This window comes from Macrobrachium rosenbergii, chromosome 8 (assembly GCF_040412425.1).
Source record: "Macrobrachium rosenbergii isolate ZJJX-2024 chromosome 8, ASM4041242v1, whole genome shotgun sequence".
In the NCBI taxonomy this organism is placed as follows: Eukaryota; Metazoa; Arthropoda; class Malacostraca; order Decapoda; family Palaemonidae; genus Macrobrachium; species Macrobrachium rosenbergii.
In genome coordinates, this window is record NC_089748.1 from 21,386,943 (window position 1) to 21,412,120 (window position 25,178).

Sequence of the window (25,178 nt, forward strand, 5' to 3'; positions counted from 1 at the left end):
CCTCAGTGTTTACTCTCAACTTCTTAGACAGGTCAGTGACTTTCATTCATATGTTTTCCACATAAAAGTTTATTGTTCCAACTACCTCATGATTTAGTTGCCTCCGTATTTTTTGTAAGCAGCCTATCACCTCTGAAGACTGTCCCCTGCAAACAGCAGGTACTCCACAGATCAATCACAACCAATTCGATTACCGTATGTAAGCGCATACCCACCTTTTCTATTTATCTATGAAATACTAAGCAGCCAAAGCAACCTGGCTACATACCCTTCCTGGCTTTGACTTCGTTTTATACCCCGGACTGGCTGCTTCGTTCTGCAGACTAATTTATACAATTTGCTTGCATCATGAAAGTTATGAGGTGTTTTCAAAATTACATTCTGTTCTATTATTCTTAACAGCCTCCACAAAGCATTTTTATCACTTGTATTATAAGCCCTCTCTGGTTCTTGTCCACTACATGTAGCTCTATTCCTTCACTTTTAAGCATCTTACAACACGCCTGTTCCAGGCAAATGCCGCTTTTGTTCCAGTCAGGCTTCTTTCCCGACAGCAATAGTTCACTCTCATACCTCATACATTCTCCCCTGGACTCTCTCTTCTTTTAGTAAGAGGGTATTATTCTCCTCACTCACTCATCCCAAAAAAATGTTCTGCCATCCAAATACTTTTTTTTTTTTTTAAATTGGTAACTATCGTAATGAGATTCTACATTCTGCTTGCCATCAGAATAACCCTACTCCATCGATCAAAACTGAATTATATCGGGACAGCATCTACTTTTGTCTATTTTTGTCATGGATGTGCATGCAAAATAACTTTTCTTCCACAAACATCTCAATTTACTTCCTCACTTTGCATGGCGTTTTAATCCTTCTGTCTATAAGCATAAATCCATAAGCATTGTGTTTGTATGATCGTTTGCATGCACAAGTGAGTTTAACAACGTTGAGGAAGTTACCTAACTCTTGAGCGGATTCGGGTTAGAGCGCAAGAGAAGGTTGAGGCAATATAGGCATGTCATCCCAATGCCGAGATTTCCTCCGTGTCTGTCTGACTACGGACGCGTTTGTATGATTGAAGTTATCGAGGGACTTAATCCGGATGATTGTGGTAGACAGTAGTTCCTCATTGGATGGGTCGATATCGTACCCGGCTAGCACTCTCCTAGGCCCGCGTTCGATTCTCCGGCCGACCAATGAAGAATTAGAGGAATTTATTACTGGCGATAGAAATTCATTTCTCGGTATAATGTTCGGATTCCACAATAAGCTGTAGGTCTCGTTGCTAGGTAACCAGTTGGTTCTTAGCCACGTAAAATAAGTCTAATCCTTCGGGCCAGCCCTCTCTAGGAGAGCTGTTAATCAGCTCTGTGGTCTGGTTAAACTAAGGTATACTTAACTTTGTAGCAGACAGTGATGAGGATTTGGAGATTTGTCTTTGCAAACCAGATCTCGCCTTTAGTTAGCCCAACTTTTTATAAAATAATAAATGACAATTCTGCACTTTATTTATTTACCAGATTTAATAATCGTTACTTATACCAGGGTAGTCACACGGAGATTGCTTTCGCTCTCTACTGATTGCTCTTATATGTTTAAAATACTTTTGTCTGGGATTTCTGCCACAAATCAATGAAAATTCAAGGCACTTCGATTTCGTCTTTACCCATTCCTTTCACCCTCTTGTCGCGCTTATGCATAAATAATGTGTTAATGATAATGGTAGAGGAAGAAAAGATATAAAATGACCGAGAGATAAAGCGAGTAAACTCCTTCCTGGATTTCAAATGCATTTTTCTTGGTCAGAAATAGGATTAATCAAAATTAAAAAACAAAATCTGAATAACTATCTTTAAGATGTTTTCCTAAGTGACCTTTTCTGAAACCAGAAAATGTAAACGATTTTTCCTTAGTTCATGCAGTGGCTGTATCTCCTCCAGGAATAGTGTAGCGGAAAATCAAAAGTAGATATGTTAGTGCTCCAGAGGGTCGCCTATATACTCCATCAGTAAGAACGGTCTCTGTAATTTCATGGCATCAGTAAAATTGCTAGATTTTTTTTTCGAAACCTCTGAGTCCCTAATAGACTTTTATACCCGAAAGTTAATTGCCACTAAGAGACTGAATTAGCCATTCTGAGCAATGCTGCTACTCTTAGGAATAATGTCTATACGAAATTTCGTGTATCTCTAGCGAAAGTATGAGATGTTTTTGAACCGAAATTGATGTATGTACAGTTATCGTTCTTGCATTATGCTATTGTTAATAGAATTTACTTTCCTTCTGAATGCTTATGTCCACTGATACCTCTCACCACACAAAAATTATATGTGTATAATATCCATCTGTCTGTCTATGTAGCTTATCTGTGTGACTATATATATATATATATATATATATATATATATATATAATATTTATAATATATATAATATATATAATATATATATATATATAATATATGTAATATATATATATATATATATATATATATATATATATATATATATATATATATATATATATATATATATATATATATATATATATATATATATATATATATATATATATATATATATATATATATATATATAAATGAAGACAGGAGCAGACACTCAAACAACAGGCAAATTGGAGTAACAGAAAGGCGTTCTTTCTTCTTTATCCATTTATTGTTACGCCGACGTTTCGTATCTCTTGATACATCTTCCAGGCTGAAAAAGCGATGAACTTAAACAGTACTTGTGTATAAACACTAAAAGGTATACACATTATATACTTAACACCATGTTAAAGGACAATTAAAAAAAAAAAAAGGACAACCTTAAAAACACTTAAAAGATATTTAAAAAAGTATTTAAAAAATATATAAAAAGGAACAGAACAGCAGAAGGAGGCCTACCCACACCGGTAGTGTAAAGCAAACTGACACAGACAACCAATGCAAGGAGGGGAGAGAGGAGGGGGGGGCGGGTATAAACAAAGAGGTTACAGCAGGTAGTTAAGCGATGAACAGCTGGATGGAAGTTGATTGGTGATTAAGGGCAGGGACATTTAATTTAATCATAATGGATTTAAGTGTGGTTAATTCTTCCACGTATCGGGTTCTCCCCACAATACTAAAATCCTTAGCATCTACATGTGTCTTACAAATTTTGCTGTGATTCCTTATATTGGACTGCTCGGGATTGGATAATCGACAGCCTGTTCTAAAACTAACTCCTGGATGAGAGGAGATTCGGACTTTTAGCAGCCACCTAGTACAACCGATGTAAGTGCCGAGATCACATCTAGGACAATTACATTTATAAATCACACCGGAAGTAAACAAGGGGCTAATCTTGTCCTTGACATGGAAAAGAGATGCAATGGTTCGTGGGGAGAACCCGATACGTGGAAGAATTAACCACACTTAAATCCATTATGATTAAAATTAAATGTCCCTGCCCTTAATCACCAAACAACTTCCATCCAGCTGTTCATCTTGCTTAACTACCTGCTGGACAACCTCTTTAATTATTCTTAAAATAATCACCACCGCCCCCTCCTCTCTCCCCATCCTTGCATTGCTTGTCTGTGTCAGTTTGCTTTACACTACCGATGTGTGGGTAGGCCTCCTTCTGCTGTTCTGTTCCTTTTTATATATTTTTTTTTTATTTTTTAAATATCTTTTAAGTGTTTTTAAGGTTGTCCTTTTTATCTTTTAATTGTCCTTTAACTTGGTATTAAGTATATAACTGTTTGTACATAATTACCTTTTAGTGTTTATACACAAGTACTGTTTAAAATGTATAAAGAAAAAGAACGCTTTTTCAGCCTGGAAGATGTATCTAGAGATACATACATACATACATATACATATAACAATAAATGGATAACGAAGAAATAACGCCTTTCTGTCACTCCATATTTATACTGTATATATATATATATATATATATATATATATATATATATATATATATATATATATATATATATATATATATATATATATATATATATTCAAGATTTGTTTCAGGTACCTGGTTATTAGACAACTAATCACAGAATTCAAAATTTTACCTCAATTCAGCCAGATACCTGAACTCTCATAACAATAAAGATTAACGACTGAATACTCTAACGGTAACACTGATCCCTTAAAAGCTTATAAAGCATGTGAAAAAATCAAACTAAGTTTGCCAACACAAGTGTGAGGTATCAACAATTAAACAAGAAATATGCTAGAGTGAAAGGGCATCACTCCATCAAACAACTTTAACTGTTTCCCCTGGTCTTAATAAACTTCAGCAAAGCTAAAGGAACAAAGCATGTTTATCACTTTGCCTTATACACACCTTTAATCCTATTCACTGGTGGTCAATAAATGAAACACTGTTTTTAAAAACTTTAAAAAAAAATTTAATTAAAAAAATTATTTTTAGAAAAATTTACTATTCAAAACAACACAAAATTTAATTAATTCTTGAGTTAAATTACAGAGGTTAATTTATCAAGAAATTAAATCAATCAGGCAAAATTTAAACTATAAAGAATTACTGAAGATTTGAAAAGAAGATCTTAGTTATGAAAATTAAATCAAGTATGCAATGTTAAATTATCAAGAAATATTTAAAATGCTAAGTAAATAAATTTTAAATTACCAATATATAATATGTGAAAAATTAAGAGATTGCAAACATAATAACACACAAAAATACACAAAAGATTTACCAACAATAACTTCAATATGGCAAAATTTCTGTAATATACCATATTATACCATGATAATAATAAGTAAAATTCACTTTACCTTACACAAGCTTGTGAAAAATTTTGCAAAATCACCTGAAATGCAACTGCTTGAGATTCACAAAACACAGTTCTGATAGGCGCTGTTACACACTTTTCCTACATTCAGATCTCAAAAGCTAAAATTAATACCAGTGACCATACAAATATTTTAAGTTAATAATTTCTCTCTTTTGAAGAGAGAGAGAGAGAGAGAGAGAGAGAGAGAGAGAGAGAGAGAGAGAGCTGGGGGGAACCACACAAACCGTCTCTGAAAGCAGAATCAGCAAATTTTCGGATTCCAGTTGGAAACAAAACAATCAGATGACATCATTACCAGAACAAAACATTTTGGGTCCAACTAGCGCATTACAAGAATACGTGATCAGAGCAACGTACTCTTACAAGACATGACATAATCGACTGAGGCGTGCATTTACTCTCAAAAAGGTATACATGACTTGAGCAGAGAATTGTACGGAACGAAGCTCTTAACAAAATCTCAACACAATCAAAACAGACGGCACCTGGCTAGTCACAAATGGCACACTTTCAAAACAAGATGAAGAACCAAAGTTGGTTTTCAGAACGGTACATGAAACATTGCGAAATCATTTGCCTTTTTCTTGTATCAGACAAAATCTTAAACTACTCGACTGCCATTCCCTCACTTGTTAATGTGTTATCTTTTGTGGTGACAGCTGAATCAAAACACGACATATGAAATCACAAGTACAGAACACATTGCTGGGAAACAAAATGCACAGTCACATACTACATTATTATTAAAATGTATTATTAATTCTAAATTATGCTGTTATCTAAATCACTAACTCTTTTGAGATCTGACATTACACTACATACAATGTTTCAACAATTATTATTATTACACAGAACACATTATAACTAGAATAGTAAATATATCAAAATCATGGAATGCTATACATATTACAAGGCAATATCATGAAAAATATATCTATATATATATATATATATATATATATATATATATATGTATATATACATATATATGTATACAGTATATATGTTTATATATATATATATATATATATATATATATATATATATATATATATATATATATATATATATATTTGTGTGTGTGTATTTTTATATATATATATATATATATATATATATATATATATATATATATATATATATATATATATATATATATATATATATATATATATATATAATGGAAATGGGAAGTAGCATAATTTGTGATATCATGAAATCATGATATTACCGAAATTTGTAGTAATTACTGCCTCATTCCGAGCTTAACGTATTTCCTCAAGATTACTACAGATTTCACGAAATGCTCAAGTTGTTAGTGCTGTGTTTACGCTAATTTACTGACACCAGTAAAACATTTACGGTCAATGAACCAGGGTGTAAGTTGTGCACTTTAGTGGGGTGAGGAGCCGTTTGACGGGGCAGCAGTTAATTCAGTGTTAGATGGCTTCGTGCCAAGACGTCAGTCACTTGTGCAGAGTGAAAACTAAGGAGCTGTTCTGACGGCATGAAGTCAATCAGAACTATTGGGCTTTTTTACTAATTTCCTGCTGCTGATTTAATAACTACAATCTACTGCCGTAGCAGTGTGCCTTTTGAATATGATACTTCTGAATCAAGTCAGTCAAAAAGCCCAAGATTCCCAACGAACCCCCTCTGTACTTAGTGATCATTGAAGATATGTTATGTGTCATTAAGCGAGTGCATTTCAACCGACATGGTGTAAAAGACCTTATGCTGGAAGAGATCTAGGAAAAGTAAGCATAAGTTACCATAGCTGCCCTCAAGCGTTTCAAATCCCTGTGCGAAGAAAGCCAAAAATTGGGAAAGATGACTTAGCTCTGAAAGGTCAAGTCGACTTAATTTATGGAGGGACCACTACTAATTATTCTATTCTTAGGCTTCTGACAAGGAAACAAAGAACAGAAGTTGCGATGAAACTCTTCGAGCTATTTGTCATTTTTGGTACCCTGGCCATACTTAAAAGGGACAGTGGTTCCGATTTTACGTCATACGTGATCACTAAACTGAAGGACATTCAACCACATCGCACCATTGTTCATGGTAAACCATGTAATCCTCAGAGTCAAACCTTTGTGGAGACCACTGACGGTGACTAAAGGTAAATCTACACGGTCAATATATTGACGTCAGTAAAACTGGTTCAGTATTTTATAGTTTGCCACACACAGCTTAATACTATTGATCAGTACCTTCAGTTCTCGCCTGATAGTTACAGGGAAAACATGCTCTTGACTCAGATTTGGCCTGCGTGCCAGCGGCATTGTGATTTTGTGATGTCCCAAAGAAAAAGCGCCGTTGGATGAAAAAAATGTATAAACAAAGGAACTTATCCAGCGAAGAAAATTTACTCAACAAACAGTTAGCCTTGATGAATTACTGGACGTGGTGAGTGTGACACCGTTAATAAAGAAACTCAACACAATTATGAGAGATGCCATCCCAGTTAGTCAGCGTTTATCTGTGACCTTACGTTATCTTATCACTGGAGATTCTTTTGAAAACCTGAAATTTGAGTATGCTATATCTTCACAGTCCATCGGCCTAATCGTTATAGATACTTGCAAAGCTTTAATCAGGTGTCTAAAAGGATATATTATAAAGGTATATAAGAACAATGTTTTTGTCCATTAACATATTATTATATAATCCTAGGGTTGAAATGATGAAATATAAGATGAAATAACATTTGACTCAGATTGTGCTTGAACATTTGGAGCTACACTGATGACAGAGTTTGAAACATTGATAGCTCTACTGTTGATCTCAAGGGCCGCTCCATTAATAACAACTGAATGTCGATGCAGTGCACCCAATCGAGCCTCGAAAAGAATATCATTTATAGCTTTCTTTGCGTACACAGCCTACACAGGGTCAATATTCTTTAATTCCGAGGCCCAAGCCCATGCAACTTTTTCATGCTCATTAGCCCACTCTCGAAGGCGTTTGCAAGCAAGAGATACCAGCTCCTGTCTCTCATCCAATGTCTTTCTTTTTCTGCAGGAAGGACCAGGAGCAGAATCGACAGTCTGTAACAGAAAAAAAAATTATATAAAGTCGCTAATAAGATATATCTACAAACTATGTAATTCTTATGACTGCAAAACCCAAGATATGCTTAACCTCACATTTTGTCCAATGTAAGGGAGACCTTTTGAGCTAGTGCTTTTTGCATTCAGTTTCATATGTTTTGGTGATGAAAATTGGCGAATTTTTTCCCAAGAATTTTTCCAAATTTTTTTCCTTAGGTTTTTTTTTTGCCAAGAATTTTCCCAAGATTTTTTCTCTTCAGAATTGATTTTCTTGGTGAGAAAATAACATTTTTGGTCGAGATTTTTGCTAATTTATTCCCATATTTCTCAAGATTCGCCAAGAAAGTGCGGAGGCTCGGTTGTACCTCCAGGGTTTTTATGTTAACTTTTGTTTTTTTTTTCCTTTATTTTCTCTTATTTCCTCACGGGGTTGCCTTCCCTGCTCTTGTCCTCGGTTTTATAGCATTTTGCCTTACCAGTTGGGATTTCCAGTCTTGCTGATAATAATGATTATAACTAATGCCAACTGTGCATATTTACATACTTGCACACAATTTGCATTCATATAAACAAAATCAGTAGCAAAACTCAACGTGTATTATTGAGTTATATAGAGTAACAATTATATATTTCGCTTTGTTTCAGCTACCAAAATCGCCGGATGAGTGTGAAGTAGTAGCCAAGGAATTCTATCAAAGATGGAATTTTCCTGACTGCCTTGGAGTCATAGATGCGAAACCTGTGGAGATCAGGAAACCACAAACTCTGGTTCGTTTTACTTTAATTATAAGAAGACTTTAAGCATTGTGTTGATGGCAGCTGCTAATGCGAAGTATGAGTTGTTGATGGCGGACGTTGGTGCCAATGGAAGAGTATCTGACGGTGGTGTATTCGCTGAATCTCAGTTTGGAAGGGCGTATTGAAGGCCATCTACACCTCCCTAAACCTCGGTGCCTGCCAAACTGATAAAGAACTGCCGTTCGCATTTGTGGCAGGTAATGCTTATCCGATGTCAGAGAATTTAATGAAGCCCTATTCACAGTCTGAATTAGACGAGCAACAACAAGTTTTTAGCTATTGATTGAGTCGTGCAAGACGTGTAATAGAAAATGCATTTGGCATTTTGTCAGCACAATTTGAATTATTTCGGAAGCGTATTTGTGTAGCCCCAGAAAAAGCAAGAGTCATTGTGCTAGCCAGCTGTTATTTACATAATTATCTGGCATTAACGAAGAACATAGAACATTTTTGTGGTGAACACATATACGGAAGCGTCTACGTCAAGTGAAAATCCCGATGAAGATTTGCAAGGTGCACAAGATAGCTGCATAACCAATGTTTTATTGATGGCTAAAAGGAATAGAGATCAATACTGTGATTATTTCAATAATGAAGGTGCTAGTCCATGGCAAAGTCGCAACCAATAGTGTTAAATAATACATAGGTTAAATTATGGGAAAATTTTTCGTGTATTTTGTTTTTATTATAAAGTATTTTCATTAGTTTAACGCGAATGGCGAAACAAAACATTTAAATAATTTTTCTTTATATTTGTTGATTATTTGGCTATACTTTCATATTAATATCATGAAAAATAATTATATATGGAATTGCTACTCAGGTTCTCAGAGACAGTCATCTTCGCTATCCAAGGTATAAAAGGACTCTGCAGGGTATCTTGATCGTTGAGGAACAGCATTTCGTCAAAGTACCACACAATGGTGATTCATTAATTTCATCAGCTCCGGCTCCCAACTTTTTGGAGATGTTGGCCTTCCTCATCTCTTTGCGGAAATTGGTCCTTGATACATTGAATTTCTTTTTGACGTCATCCATTTCGGCGTCGTGGAACTTCTTCCTGTATTTCTTTAATAGAATTGCATAATCACTCTTCTTTTTATCCCTGTTGTTGTATTCATTGAACTTCACTTTCCTTAGAGATGGTAAAGTCTTGTATTCGAGTATAGAGGCTCGTTCTGTAAGAGACACATCCCATCAAGTCGGAACCATTTGAATGACCCAATACTATTGAACTGCCCAACATTCTTAAAAACTAGACGGTCAATATGATTGACAATCCCGGCATATTTGTCAGTTTTATTGATCGTATAGGTTCACCTTGGGAGACATTCTAATAGCGTGAATTGCTGAAAACAGTACTTATGACTGTACTTAAGGCATCAGATGAACTCTGCTCATCATTCAGGAATAAAGTGTTCTCCATACTCTGCTTTGAGGCTCATGTTGGTTTAACTTCTTCGCCCTTGCCACAAGAAGTAGTCTCCAGTCTATAGAGTGAAAATGATCATGCTGCCATTGAAACCACTTGGCCAGAGAGTGAGACAGTTACTACTCCTGATTCAGGAAAGTGCTGTGAATGTTTCTGAATTTGTTACATCATCTGAAGTCAGTGGTCTCCTAGAATGTATCCCTTCCAGTGACGCAGTTAACTAGGGTAAGACCAATTGATCCTGCGACGTTTAATAGCAATCTTGTCGTAGTCTTACTAGGTTTTGTTGAAGAATGTCTGTCTACCCACATAGCACAATTAAAGCGATGGCATATGCTAGATGAGTGTCACGAGCAAAAGAATGGCCCAACAGTCTTCTTCACCAGAAAGATGGTGGACTAGGAGACAATTTTGACGTGCCCATCCTGGTTGTGGATCTTAGCAAGGGCAATCCACGTAATATTCTTGGTGTTATTGCTGCAAGAGATCTGATATTTGGAATTATACAGGATTGTTGGCAAGGCTAGCATTTTACGTAGTCAGTACTCGAGAAATCTGTTCAGTTTGTGCCCTCAGTGACTTCTAACAGACCAAGATGTTAACTTGGAACAAAGGATGACGTTACTCAGTGTTATCGTTGCCCAGTTACCTTTGGGTGGACAAGGTTTCAAAAAGTGCAGTTGCAGTGGACCCAGGCCTTATCATACAAACTGGTGTAAATACCTTAAGGCCAGTCCAAAATGCAATTCATATTGCCTTTGTAATTGTACGTCTGTGATTAAATTAATAACGTTGGGTGGCTATTCTTTTATACTGTTATTTTACTTCTATTTCAGCTAAATATTATTTTAGTTATTTAACAGTATTATCTTAAAGTTTTGTTTTGATAAGTTTTAACTAAGTTCCAATTTGAGTACATGAATATTTTGATCCATGCCTTCATTCTCCCTGCATACCTACGGACAACTTCCTATTATCTTCACCTACTACTTGAAACAGTACTGTGGGGATTTTTGAGAAATCTGACAGCTCAAATGTAAAATTTTTTCCTTAAAAACAGGGTTATGTTGTTTATATGCTTTAAGCTGTTTTCAATATCTTGATTATTACATTTATTGCTGAACTTATTCGTTCCCGTTTGGAGCGTGTTTTCTCATTTGGCACATTTCCATCCTCAGTCTCCCTTCCCGAGAATCTGAATTGAAGGTAATCTGTTTGATTTACGGTACTGCTTTTACTTCCTTTCTGAGATCTCAACTCCGCAAGGTAACTTCTCTCTCACATTGCTCTGGTTACTCTTCTGGACATCGTTCCTTTGAATTTGAGGAAAGAGTCCTCTCGTGATCAAGTGGCGCCATAGCTCCCATCTGGCCACCTCATCCTCCCATTTAATGTGTAGATTGCACACTTCTGTTACTGCTTCTCTCCCTATACGTATTGGCTTTGGAATTCTCTTTGTATATCCGTTTTCCTGATTCTGATAACCCTTCATTGAAGTAGCAAGTCTGTCGCTTCATTCCTGGATAAACCCTATCCATCTTCTTTGTCCTTTTTTTTTTTTTTTGCTTTGCCTGGGCTACAAAAATGTATTGGTCTTCCACTCATCTATGCTCAGATTTCACTTTAGTATGTAAAATTCCCATTCATTACAAAGTGTTTGGCGCTTTCTAACCTGTGGTCATTAGCTTGTGCAGTGGTACCTCTGCAGTTCTTCTCTACTTCATCATTTATTAACAGTTTTGACATTTGCAGTAAATATAAATACAGAAAAAAAGTACCTTTACGATTTCATAGTCATTTATTTTGCAATCGTCCTGTTTTACCTTCTTAATTCATCAGCTATTTTATAATAATCTCATGTTATGTTAAACTCAGTCATAGTGTAGAAATAATTTAACAATTAATTTGATATTTGTTTTTGTACAATTCATGTATCTTATTCGCCGCGTCTGTTATTTAACAGACGAAATACAATTAAATGTCTGACTATAACTCCAGCGTATATGCACGCGCGCGCGCACACGCACACACACACACACACACACACACACACACACACACACACACACTTACCTGGGATCAAAATTAGTAATAAGCATGGTGGAGCCACTCCCTCCTGGAAAAGAAAAAATAAGATATATTAATGCAGTAGGCTATATGCCCTATTACGTAAGATATAGGACCCCTCTTATCCTAAAAGCGTGACAGCGTGACTGAAAGGTGGATATGACCTACTGAAAACTGTTAAAATGTTTATATTGAAATTTTGTGAATAAACGTTTACATATAGAAAGCGACAAAATTTTGCATGATAGGTTCCAAGATTTGAGAAGAACGAAAAGAAGAACATTTTCTCTCTCGTGTTATCATTCACTTAAATAAGCAAGAAAAGAAGCAGTAGCAATTAACACAAGCTGTGCTATATTAAGCTTAGCGACTTTAAATAAATGTAGGATAATCTTGCAGTTGCATTTTCATTTTGTTCCCAGTATCTGCACTAAAGGGGTTGGGATGTGGCAGTAACGGGCGAGGTTGCGGTAATAGAGCGGTTGATCTGGTAGACTGGAAGCACTTCCCGCTAAGAGCGAAATTGGCTACAGATTTAATGCAAACATGCCGTCATTTCGTCGGCAGTAGGAAGGAGTGTCTTCACGGCTCAAATATTAAGTTGCACGGTGAAACTCCATGTCTTTATTTCCTTTACTATAAAACTTGAACATTCCTTCGGGCGTGAGTATGAATGTTGATGAAGCAGGGTAAAGAAAGTTTATAAGCTTTTATTATGACATTTATAGACGTTGGATCTTTACGAAAAAAAGATCATGCAGATTTTTTTTATACTAGTTAGTTTATCATTTATTCCCTGTTAACATATTTTAAGTTCATATTCTTCACTTTTCACAAGCCAAAAAATTCAGAAGGTTCAATTCCTTCTAAAGCTCGCTTGCAAAGGTTTTTTGAACCCATTATAGCGTAGCGTTTCTCAACGTTGATTTTCCTTCTCCTCTTGCAGTTGAGATCAACCAACACATTTCAGGTCACTTTCCTAAATCCTTTTAGCCCTCCTGAAATGAAGGGAATACTGAAAACGGTATCCTTGTGTCAACCTTAAAGTCACAGTAGAGAGAGAGAGAGAGAGAGAGAGAGAGAGAGACGGACAGAAAGAAAAGCAAACGTATCTGAAAAGTTAAGGCAAATATTTGTGCATCCATTATGCAACATCCCCGGACATGGCGGGAGGGGGAATAGAAGAGAAGGGTAGAAAGACAAGGCGTGGGGGGAGGGGGAAGAGAAGGGTAGAAAGACGAGGCGTGGGGAGAGGAAGTAGAAAGACTAGGCATGGGGGAGGAGGAAGTAGGAAGACTAGGCATGGGGAGGGGGAAGTAGAAAGACTAGGCGTGGGGGAGGGGGAAGTAGAAAGACTAGGCATGGGGAGGGGAAGTAGAAAGACTAGGCGTGGGGGAGGGGGAAGTAGAAAGACTAGGCATGGGGAGGGGGAAGTAGAAAGACTAGGCGTGGGGGAGGGGGAAGTAGAAAGACTAGGCATGGGGGAGGGGGAAGTAGAAAGACTAGGCATGGGGGAGGGGAAGTAGAAAGACTAGGCGTGGGGAGGGGGGAAGTAGAAAGACGAGGCGTAGGAGGAGGGGGAAGTAGAAAGACGAGGCGTGGGGAGGGGGAAGAAGAAAGACGAGGCGTGGGGGAGGGGGAAGTAGAAAGACGAGGAGTGGAGGGAGGGGGAAGTAGAAAGACGAGACGTAGGTTGAGGGGGAAGTAGAAAGACGAGGCGTGGGGGAAGGGGAAGAGAAGGGTAGAAAGACGAGGCGTGGGGGGGGAAGAAGAAGGGTGAAAGACGGTGCGTGGGGGGAGGGGGAGTAGAAAGACGAGGCCTTGGTGAAGGGGGAAGCAGAAAGACGAGTCGTGGATGAGGGGGAAATAGAAAGACGAGTCTTGGGGGAAGGGGGAAATAGAAACACGAGGCGCGGGGGAAGGAGGAAATAGAAAGACGAGGAATGGGGAGGGGAAATAGAAAGACGAGGCGTGGGGAAGAGGGAAATAGAAAGACGAGGCGTGAGGGGAGGGGGAAGTAGAAAGACGAGGCATGGGGAGGGGGGAATAGAAAGACGTGGCATGGGGAGGGGGTAGAAAGACGAGGCGTTGGGGAAGGGGAAATAGAAAGACGAGGCGTGGGAGGAGGGGGAAGTAGAGAGGTGAGGAGCAGGGAAGGGAAACAGAAAGACCAGGCGTGGTGGGAGAGGGAGTAGAAAGACGAGGCGTGGGGGAGGGGGAAGTAGAAAGTCGAGGCGTTGTGGGTCGGAAATAGAAAGATGAGGCGTGGGGAGGGGGAAGTAGAAAGACGAGGCACGGAGGGAGGAGGGAGTAGTAAGACGAGGCGGGGGGGAGGGGAAATAGAAAGACGAGACGTGGCGTGGAAGTAGAAAGACGAGGCTTGGGGGACTGGGAAGTCGAAGGACGAGGCGTGGTGGGAGGGGGAAGTAGAAAGACGAGGCGTTGGGAGAGGGGGGAGTAGAAGGACGAGGCGTGGGGCGAGGGGGAAGAGAAGGGTAGAAAGACGAGGCGTGGGGGAGGGGGAGTAGAAAGACGAGGCGTTGGAGAAGGGGGAAGTAGAAAGACGAGGCGTGGGGGGAGGGGGAAATAGACGAGGCGTTGGGGAAGGGGGAAACACAAAGACGAGGCGTGGGGGAGGGGTAAATAGAAAGACGAGGCGTGGGGAGGGGAAATAGAAAGACGAGGCATGGGGAGGGGGAAATAGAAAGACGAGACGTGGGGGGGGGGAAATAGAAAGACGATGCGTGGGGAGGGGGAAATAGAAAGACGAGGTGGGGGAGAGGGGAAATAGAAAGACGAGACGTGGGGAGGGGGAGTAGAAAGACGAGGCGTTGGGGAAGGGGGGAATAGAAAGACGAGTCGTGTATGAGGGGGAAATAGAAAGACTAGTCATGGGGGAAGGGGAATAGAAAGACGAGGCGTGGGGGAAGAGGGAAGTAGAAAGACGAGGCGTGGGGGGGGGGGAAATAAAAAGACGAGGCGTGGGGGAACGGGGAAATAGAAAGACGAGGCGTGAGGGGAGAGGTAAGTAGAAAGATGGGGGGAAGGGGGAAGTAGAAAGACGAGGTGTGGGGAGGGGAAATATAAAGATGAGGCGTGGGAGAAGGGGAAATAGAAAGATGAGGCAATGGGGGAGAGGGAAGCAGAAAAACGAGGCGTGAGGGGAGGGGGAAGTAGAAAGACAAGGCATGGGGAGGGGGAAATAGAAAGACGAGGCATGGGGAGGGGGCAGTAGAAAGATGAGGCATTGGGGAAGGGGAAATAGAAAGACGAGGTGTGGTGGGGGAAGTAGAAAGACGAGACGTGGGGAGGGGGAAACAGAAAACCAGGCGTGGATGGAGACGGAGTAAAAGATGAGGCGCGGGGAGGGGCAGTAGAAAGATGAGGCTTGGGAGGAGGGGAAGCAGGAAGACGAGGCGTGGGGGAGGGGGGAAATAGAAACACCAGGCATGGGGGAGGGGAAGTAGAAAGACGAGGCGAGGGGTAGGGGGAAGTAGAAAGACGAGGTGTTGTGGAGGGGGAAATAGAAAGACGAGGCTTGTGGGGAGGGGGGAGTAGAAAGACGAGGCGTTGCGGGAGGGGGGAAATAGAAAGACGAGGCGTGGCGGGGAAGTAGAAAGACGAGGCGTTGGGGAGTGGGAAGTCGAAGGACTAGGTGTGGGGAGGGAGGAGTAGAAAGACGAGGCGTGGGGGAAGGGGGAAGTAGAAGGACGAGGCGTGGGCGATGGGGAAGAGAAGGGTAGAAAGACTAGGGGTGAGGGAGGGAGAAGTAGAAAGACGAGACGTGGGGGGAGGGGGAAGAGAAGGGTAGAAAGACGTGGCGTGGGGGAGGGGAGTAGAAAGATGAGGTGTTGGGGAAGGGGAAAGTAGAAAGATGGGGTGTGGGGGGAGGGGGAAGTAGAAAGACGAGGGGTGGGGGAAGGTGGAAATACAAAGACGAGGCGTGGGGGGAGGGGGAAATAGAAAGACGAGGCGTGGGGGAAGGGGAAAGTAGAAAGATGAGGCGTGGGGAAGGGAAAAATAGAAAGATGAGGCGTGGGGGAAGGGGGAAATAGAAAGACGAGGCATGGGGGGAGGGGGAAATAGAAAGACGAGGCATGGTGGGGGGAAGTAAAAGACGAGGCATGAGGGAAGGGGGAAATAGAAAGACGGGGAGTGGGGAGGGGGAAACAGAAAGACGAGGCGTGGTGCGGGAATTAGAAAGACGAGGCATGGGGAGGGGAAATAGAAAGACGAGGCATGGGGGGAGGGGGAAATAGAAGACGAGGCATGGGGGGAGGGGGAATAGAAAGACGAGGCATGGGGAGGGGGAAATAGAAAGACGAGGCATGGGGAGGGGGAATAGAAGACGAGGCATGGGGGAGGGGGAAATAGAAAGACGAGGCGTGGGGAAGGGGAAATAGAGAGACGAGGTGTGGGGGGAGGGGGAAATAGAAAGAAGAGGCGTGGTGGGAGGGGCAAGAGAGACAAGGCGTGGTGGGGAAGTAGAAAGACGAGGCATTGTGGGAGGCGGAAATAGAAAGACCAGGCCTGGGGTTAGGGGAAAATAGAAAGACGAGGCGTGGGGGAGGGGGAAGAGAAGAGTAGAAAGACGAGGCGTGGGGGAGAGGGGTGTAGAAAGACGAGGCGTGGGTGTAGGGGGAGTAGAAAGACGAGGCGTGGGGGAAGGGGAAGTAGAAAGACAAGGCGTTGGGGAGAGGGAAATAGAAAGACGAGGCATGGGGGAAGGGGGAAGTAGAATGACAAGGCGTTGGGGAGAGGGAAATAGAAAGACGAGGCGTGGGGGAGGGGGAAATAGAAAGACGAGGCGTGGGGGGAGGGGGAAATAGAAAGACGATGCGTGGGGGGAGGGGAAAACTGAAAGACGAGGCGTGGGGGACGGGGAAACTGAAAGACGAGGCGTGGGGGGAGGGGAAAATAGAGAGAGAGGCGAGGCGTGGGGGCGGGGAAATAAACTGAAAGACGAGGCGTGGGGAGGGGAAAATAGAAAGATGAGGCGTGGGGGAGGGGAAACTGAAAGACGAGGCGTGGGGAGGGGAAATAGAAAGACGATGCGTGGGGGAGAAAATAGGAAGACGAGGGCGTGGGTTGAGGGGGAAATAGAAAGACGAGGCGTGGTGGGAGGGGAAATAGAAAGACGAGGCGTGGGGAGGGGAAATAGAAAGACGAGGCGTGGGGGGGGAAACTGAAAGACGAGGCGTGGGGGGGGAAATAGAAAGACGAGGCGTGGGGGAAGGGGGAAATAGGAAGACGAGGCGTGGTGGGAGGGGGAAATAGAAAGACGAGGCGTGGTGGGAGGGGGAAATAGAAAGACGAGGCGTGGGGGGAGGGGAGCGCACAACGGATGCAATTCATTGAGGAAGAGATCTGTGTAATTGCTTGCTCTGTTGCGCCACCAAGTGTAAAATCGTCGGGCATTTAACCTCCAGCAACAGGTGAGATCGATTAAGGGCGTTAGAATAAAAGTCTCGCGTTACATAACCTCGAGATTCGGTTATTAGCCTTCATTTCAATTCAGCAACGTTTTGCAAAATTTATTGTTATTTACAACTTTCATAAATATTCTGTCTGTAAAAGATGCACTTGTGTAAGTAAAATTGTATATATCTACATGGGAATATACTTGTGCCATTTTTCATGTTACATTTTAAAGTAATTATTAATGTGTCGTAAAAGGATATTGAGTAGTTGCTTCGGTACTCTTTAATTAAATGCACAGGACCATCTGCGGAGTATGCGATTTTTTAGACAAAACTGAAGTCCAGTTTCCATCGGACTCAGCGGCTTGCCTTTTTATGATTGTATTCATAATCGTTAGATTCTGTTTAAATGCTACTTCCGAAGGCACAGTAAACTAGTAACTTTTGTCGAAAAAGGGAATGACTTTTTTTAAGTGTCTTAAATGTCGTTGCGTTTATGTGTCCCCAAACTGGAGCATTAATTGTAAAAATGGTGGTCATAAATTGTGAAAGGATTTTTTTTTTCCTACGCCGGGTGTACTTAAAGGAGATTTCAGGTTATTCCTCTTCTATTTGAGACTATCAGGTGTCCTTTATGGTTATGGCTTTCCTGTAGAGTTTGCAACCAAACTTTAAAACTTACTTTTTATAAGTAAGGATTAATATTTTTGGTTATTTAAATGAATAATCTTTTCAAGTACAGGGATTATTTTAAACAGATAACATTCATTGTACTTCACATGAATATCTAGTTACTACTAGAGAATTTAGCATTAGTTAGGAGATTTTTATTTGATATTCTGTTTGCATATTTAGTTTATTTTTGTTGGCTATTCCAGGACTTACTCTTTCTGTTTTAGTTTGACATTTCAGCCAGCACTAGAAATTGGCAGTTTCACACCAGTACTCCCAGATCTTTTCGATCTGCAAGAGTTTCCCGGATAAACACATAAATCATTTTTGTTATCCCCTATTCTTGGGTAAACAATTTAACCAAGTGATATTTGAATTTTCTTCACTCAAAAGGGGCTTTACTTAGTGCAGTGCAATGACGCGTGAAAGGTGTTTCTTGAAATGTGAGGTGCTGGATGCCGGTTATAGAAAGTGTAAATATTTAATTCTCTCTCTCTCTCTCTCTCTCTCTCTCTCTCTAGTTCCTCGTTGGACGGGTCGATATCGTTCTCAGCTAGCACTTTGCTGGGCCTGCGTTCGATTCTCCGGCCGGCCAATGAAGAATCGGAGGAATTTATTTCTGGTGATAGAAATTCATTTCTCGCTATAATGTGGTTCGGATTCTACAATAAGCTGTAGGTCCCTTTGCTAGGTAACCAGTTGGTTCTTAGCCACGTAAAATAAGTGTAATCCTTCGGGCCAGCCCTAGGAGAGCTGTTAATCAGCTCAGTGGTCTGGTTAAACTAAGATATACTTAACTCTCTCTCTCTCTCTCTCTCTCTCTCTCTCTCTCTCTCTCTCTCTCTCTCTTCGCATGCGACTCCGAACCAGAAAAATGAAACAACAAAGTTGTGTATTCTGAAGAAGCGAGAAAAGAGCAAGGCGCGAAAAAGTCCTTGGGAAAGGCTCGAGCGGAATCTGGAAGAAGGCAATTTCAACGGCTTCTTGGAAGCAGCACGAGACACAAAAGGTTCAGTGACCCTCCGTTGGGAGGTTTTTCTTTTTCTGTTGCATTCGTTGCATGTGATATGATATGATGTTTATTTTAGGTTTTTAGAAATACTTTGTGACCGTTTTATGTTACTTATGAATAGGTAGAGTAAAGGAATAGAAAAAAAAAAAAGTTTTGAGACCCGATTATCCATCTTTAGTGTTTTATATCGAGTGCTTTTTGTGTGGTAACTTGAGAGTGGCATGATTACTGAGTTTTTCGGTATTGTTTAAAAACAAATTCCTTTGGGCTTGGTTTATATGGCTTAACAATTTGAGGAAATATTATTGTAGCTAGTTTAATTGGTGGTAAATAAAACAAATTTACTAAAATCGGTGGTAAAAAAAAAAACTTTTAATATAATTGGTGGTAAATAAATAAAAGCTTTTACTAAAACTGATGATCAAGAGAGCTTAAATTGTTTGTAGAGGAAGCTGTTTATGCTTCTTTGTCCTCCTTGTGATGCTTTTTTTCAAGAGCAATGTTGGTATTGAATTTTGTTTTTTTTTTTTTTGTTCCGGCCTTTTTGTTTATTCTTCGGGGAGTCAGGAATATTTCTACAATGTTTTGAAATTTTGGTAAAACATTATTTTTTCCTCCGAAAGAAAGACTTCTGAGAGACACAGCTGCATCGAAAACATTTTTCATTCAATGTTCAAGTGTGCATAATTTCTATATGAATACATGAGTCCTAAAAAGGGGCTTGCAAAAGTGTATATTTAGATAGATTCAGATGAATATTTTTTCACATAAACATATACAGTGAACTGGAAAACAGAAAATCATAAGCACTGATAGGTAAGAACACCTTTATTACAAAGATACCGGTGGTAGCTGAAACAGACGTTCATGAAACAAGGCATTATGGTGTTCGTTTGCTCCCCCCTTCCTTAATCGGCAGTCACAGAAACATGCGGGAAAGACCACGAACAGTTTTTCTCTTTATAATCTAATTCCTTTGGAGTTTACGCAAGATTGTCATCTGTATAGTGTAGCGTAAATCAGTCTAACTAGAAATTGTTACTTTTTTTGTAAATTCTGGTGGCACATTCTGAAAATAATGAGCTATTAGCATTGCTGTAAGTGCAATAGCGATTTGATAAGCCTAAAGGTAAGATCTAGTTTTCATGAAGAATTTTATTTATATGCAGCAGAACAATAAGAGCAAAACCGTGATAGCATATTTCCATTTATTCATTTTCTGATTATTTACGAGATATACAAAACTCACCATATTTTTTCTTTATTGTCTCTTTTCCTACTAGCAGGAAATAGTCATCGACTTTCACTTGCGCGAAAAAGGGGGAAAAATAAAGAAGGTTCCAGCGGAATTTTCTTTGTCATCTGAAATTTTATTTTCCGGGCGCGATGAAAGAAATGGATTACAGGACACCTCCACTTCGCTTCAGGAAACAATGGCAAATCACAAAAGGCTCTTTACTATTTCGTAAACCCCCTCTTCTCTTTTATATTTTTTCAGTTCGTGTTCACCTGAATTATTTTCAACACGCTTGCCTTTCCGTGATTGTATTTGAGGTTTGGAAAACATTCAAACGAATACATTTTATTTAGTATACAAACAGAATATACAAGAATAATGTTTGTATTCATTGTGATTCTAGAAAAACGAAAGAACCTTTATGCCAGGGAGACTACGCATTACAGTTGAGCTAGTTGACAACAGAAACTTATTGTAATTTTATAATTGTTCTTCTTCGTTTTAACGTGCTTTTTCCCATTTTTATATGGGGTAAGCACGATGCCTTCTTATTAGGATAATATTAACCAGTCTCAGAAGTGCATTTCACCAGTGCCTCAAAGGGACATAAAATGCAAATGGGTCTTCCACTTTTCTGTTTTACTGTTCATATTTCCCCTTCTCGCCATTAGGTATACTGTAGTAGTCTCACAACCTCATCCAGACACCAGGGGCAGTGTAAAAGGAAAAAAGTCACACATTTGAAATCCGCAGTCATCTGATTTTTCGTGTTTTTGAACGGTTTTTCTCTTCGTCAGAAGCTCATTGATTGAACTTCTAGGATAGTAGTTCTTTGTTTGATGAAAGTTTCTCCAAATGGTTATGTCTAGAAGATCTGGACCACAGCGACCTCGTGCAGTTTTTAAAATAATTTTTTTTTTTTTTTTTTTTACTGATCATAAGTACCCTTTAACGGTGCTGAACGCATGAGGGTGCACGAAACGAAGCATTTTAAAGGAACTGTTCCAGCGGGCATGCTGAGCCAACCTCCCGGTACTTGTTTCATTCTTCTGTGGCATTCTTCTTGTGAAGAAACAATGGAAAGTATCAGGGCACTGGAATTTAATTAACTTTTATATAATTTGTTGTTATAAATCCAATATTCATAAAATAGCCTGACTCATCATTTACGAACAGGACGAATTAGAGGAGGTCAGAGAAGGAAGAAGAGTCTTAGATGGCAAATAGAATTCCAAAACAAGCACTTTCACGGGTAATGAGTTTGCAAAGGAAGAATCACTTGATTGATGGCCAGTTCCTCAAGCAGTGGCTTTGTAGTGGAAGAAGTAACCAAAGTAGGACACTCAGAGGAGGAATTTAGCTTTGCAGCTCGGATGAACGCATCTGCGGTCATACGTGAACATGATCTCTATAGTACTATTCTGGAATGTGTCTTTTTGGAAACATTTCTTATTAACGTCTCTTCCTGAAGCCGTCATCATTTCATTTCCATGATTTTTTATCAACGGATTTCTTAAAGGCAGATGAAAAGCGCCGTTCCATTAACCTAGAGATATATAAACACCCAACGTTGTACATAAAGTCTTCAAGTTTAGTAGTAGGTTGAGATCGATTTAGCTCAAGTCCCTTTCTAAAGAAAAGATTTTATACAATTTATTGTCTGTTAAGGGAGATCATGTTTAGAATAAGGTTTTGTGCCAGCTGTAAAGGTGACTGAATGGATGCTTCTCATTCCAGAATTATTGTTAGTAAATTTTGTATATAATATATACAGTATATATGTATACATATATATATATATATATATATACATATATATATATATATATATATATATATATATACTGTATATATACTTGTGTGTGTGTATATGTGTGTGTATATATATATATATATATATATATATATATATATATATATATATATATATATATATATATATATATATATATATATATATATATATATATATATATATATATATATATATATATTATATATATATAATATGAATATTTATAATCGTTATTCTTATTGTTTATATTTCATTTCTTTTATATCAGTACCAACACCAATAATAAGGTTATGTTATTTAAACATTGATAAAAGCAATTAGGATTGTATACGCATATGTATATAGAAATAAATGTTTATATATATAGTAATATAATATAATATATATACATATATATGTATATATATATATATATATATATATATATATATATATATATATATATATATATATATATATATATATATATATATATATATATATATATATATACACACACACACACACACACATGCATATTGGTACTGAATGAAAAAAAGGAATATAAACAATAAAAATTTACATTTTATATATATATATATATATATATATATATATATATATATATATATATATACTGTATATGTATATGTATGTATATCATGACAATGTAGCCACCCAACAAACATGTTATTGTTATAATTGTCGGTTTTTTTTATGTAAAATTGCGTTATTACTCACAACCGTCTACACCTTTCAGTGTTAACTTGCTGTGACATTTAAAGCTGCCAACTGAGTGTATCTCTCTTTGGGCAAGATTCAGTAATATTGACCACAAATTGAATTGCCGTCTAAACGTTAAAGAGGATATCTCCTTCAGCCACAGTACAGTAGGTGAGCTCGTCCGTCAGCCGCTTTTTTTTTTTCTAAAATAGTTCTTATATATAACGTGGCATTCGTTTTGTCATCAGCTGAAAATTATATTACGTTGCAATTACTAGGTAATTCTGCAAGCATCTTTATGGATAATTATATATATATATTACATACACACACACACACACACACACACACACACATATATATATATATATATATATATATATATATATATATATATATATATATATATATATACATCTATATATACATCTATATATATATTAACTTTATCACATACACAATTGTTGTGTGCATTAGTAGAATTACTAAAGGGACCTCATTGAAACTGGATGGTACTTGATAATGTGGACTGTTTGTCCAAGAAAGCTTGTAACTTTTTCTGAATAAATACTCCATTAGATACCATCCAGTTTGAATGAGGTCCTTTTAGTAATACACACACACACACACACACACACACACACACACACACACACATATATATATATATATATATATATATATATATATATATATATATATATATATATATATATATATATATATATATATATGTATATGTATGTATGTATGTATTTATTTATGTATATTTATTTACTTATCCGTGTATTGTGTACAGTTTTGCTTGTGAAAATATGTTTCTGCAATATAGAAATGAAAACAAATAGAAAAGAAATTGCATAAGTCAACTTTCATGATGAGCATCTCTCAAGGCCCAAACTTTCCCCGGTTGTGCAAAGTTTTTCTGAATGTAGACTAAACTTCCTCAAGTAATGATTTTATTTTATAATTAAAGCAGTTCTACGTATTTGTGTCCTTGTATTTTCACTCTGCTCCCAAGAAGGTAGTACAGTACACTGTTGAGATTTACGTACGTGTAAGTATATTCCATACAGTTTATAAAATTATACATACAAATTCTTTTGATATTCAAGTTACACCTGCAGTTAATGGAAAACAAAATCATTCATAAGAAAAAAAAAAAATCTGCTCACACTTGAAATCATTCGTCTCCGTCCTTTTTAATTAGAATTTTCTCTTTAAACATTCCCAATTTATACACCCGTTTGGTGAAGCAGTCATCTTCCATTCAGTGTCACTTTATATCCTGGCTGATGCATTCCAGTCTTGGAATCTTCATGAAATTTTAAATGTCTGCTCCTGAGGCATACCAAGAAGTATGTTTAATTCTTCAGTAAGACACATTCTCATACATATGTATGCTTCACAAATACCACTGATGGATTTTAGGTTGAGAATAGTACTAAAGGCAGTTAAATCCACACACACACAAATGCATATAATTTATATATATATATATATATATATATATATATATATATATATATATATATATATATATATATATATATATATATATATATATATATATATAAATCACTATATTGCATTTGTTAAAAAAATACAATAATATAATTGATAAATTGTATATTTTAAGACAAAAAATATACAAGAAAGGGGATAAAAACGAGAAAATTATTTTAGTTTTTCTTATTAAAAGACACGTTTAAAAGAATTTTGGTATAGTGAAAACATCAGTTCTCTTTCAGTGTGGACTAGGCAGTTATGTAATGGCAGTTTCCCCGTATCTGTGGGCCAGTCGTGATCTTCTTAATGGCTGAATCGAGCGTACGGTGCTCAAGACTAAAGAACGACTTTCAATCGGTGCCTGTTGTTTCTGCGACAAATGCCATTTCGATGTTTTCTTGGATCGAGTATCAAACTAGTATTTTGATTCAGTTGGCTGAAGAGGACCGTTGCGCAAACGGTCGAAAGCTCCTCGTTTTTATCCCCTTTCTTGTAGGCTTTTTATGTGTAGAATGAATGAATATATATATATATATATATATATATATATACATATATATATATATATACAAACATATATATATATATAGATATAGATATATATATATATATATATATATATATATATATATATATATATAGAGTGTTTCTTAATCTTAA

General features: G+C 38.1%; 1 protein-coding gene across 1 annotated transcript; it reads right to left on the reverse strand.

The window, feature by feature from the left end:
- Positions 1 to 13,584: 13,584 nt before the first annotated feature.
- Positions 13,585 to 14,859, reverse strand: LOC136841077 (uncharacterized). Its single transcript, XM_067108129.1, has one exon. The coding sequence runs from the start codon at positions 14,857 to 14,859 to the stop codon at positions 13,585 to 13,587; it is 1,275 nt and encodes a 424-aa protein (XP_066964230.1).
- Between the last annotated feature and the right edge of the window lie 10,319 nt (positions 14,860 to 25,178).

What these genes read in the sequence shown, in the direction of transcription:
- LOC136841077 (XM_067108129.1), bottom strand. Translation starts at nt 14,859, where the DNA reads ATGCCTCGTCTTTCTATTTCCCCTCCCCACGCCTCGTCTTTCTATTTA.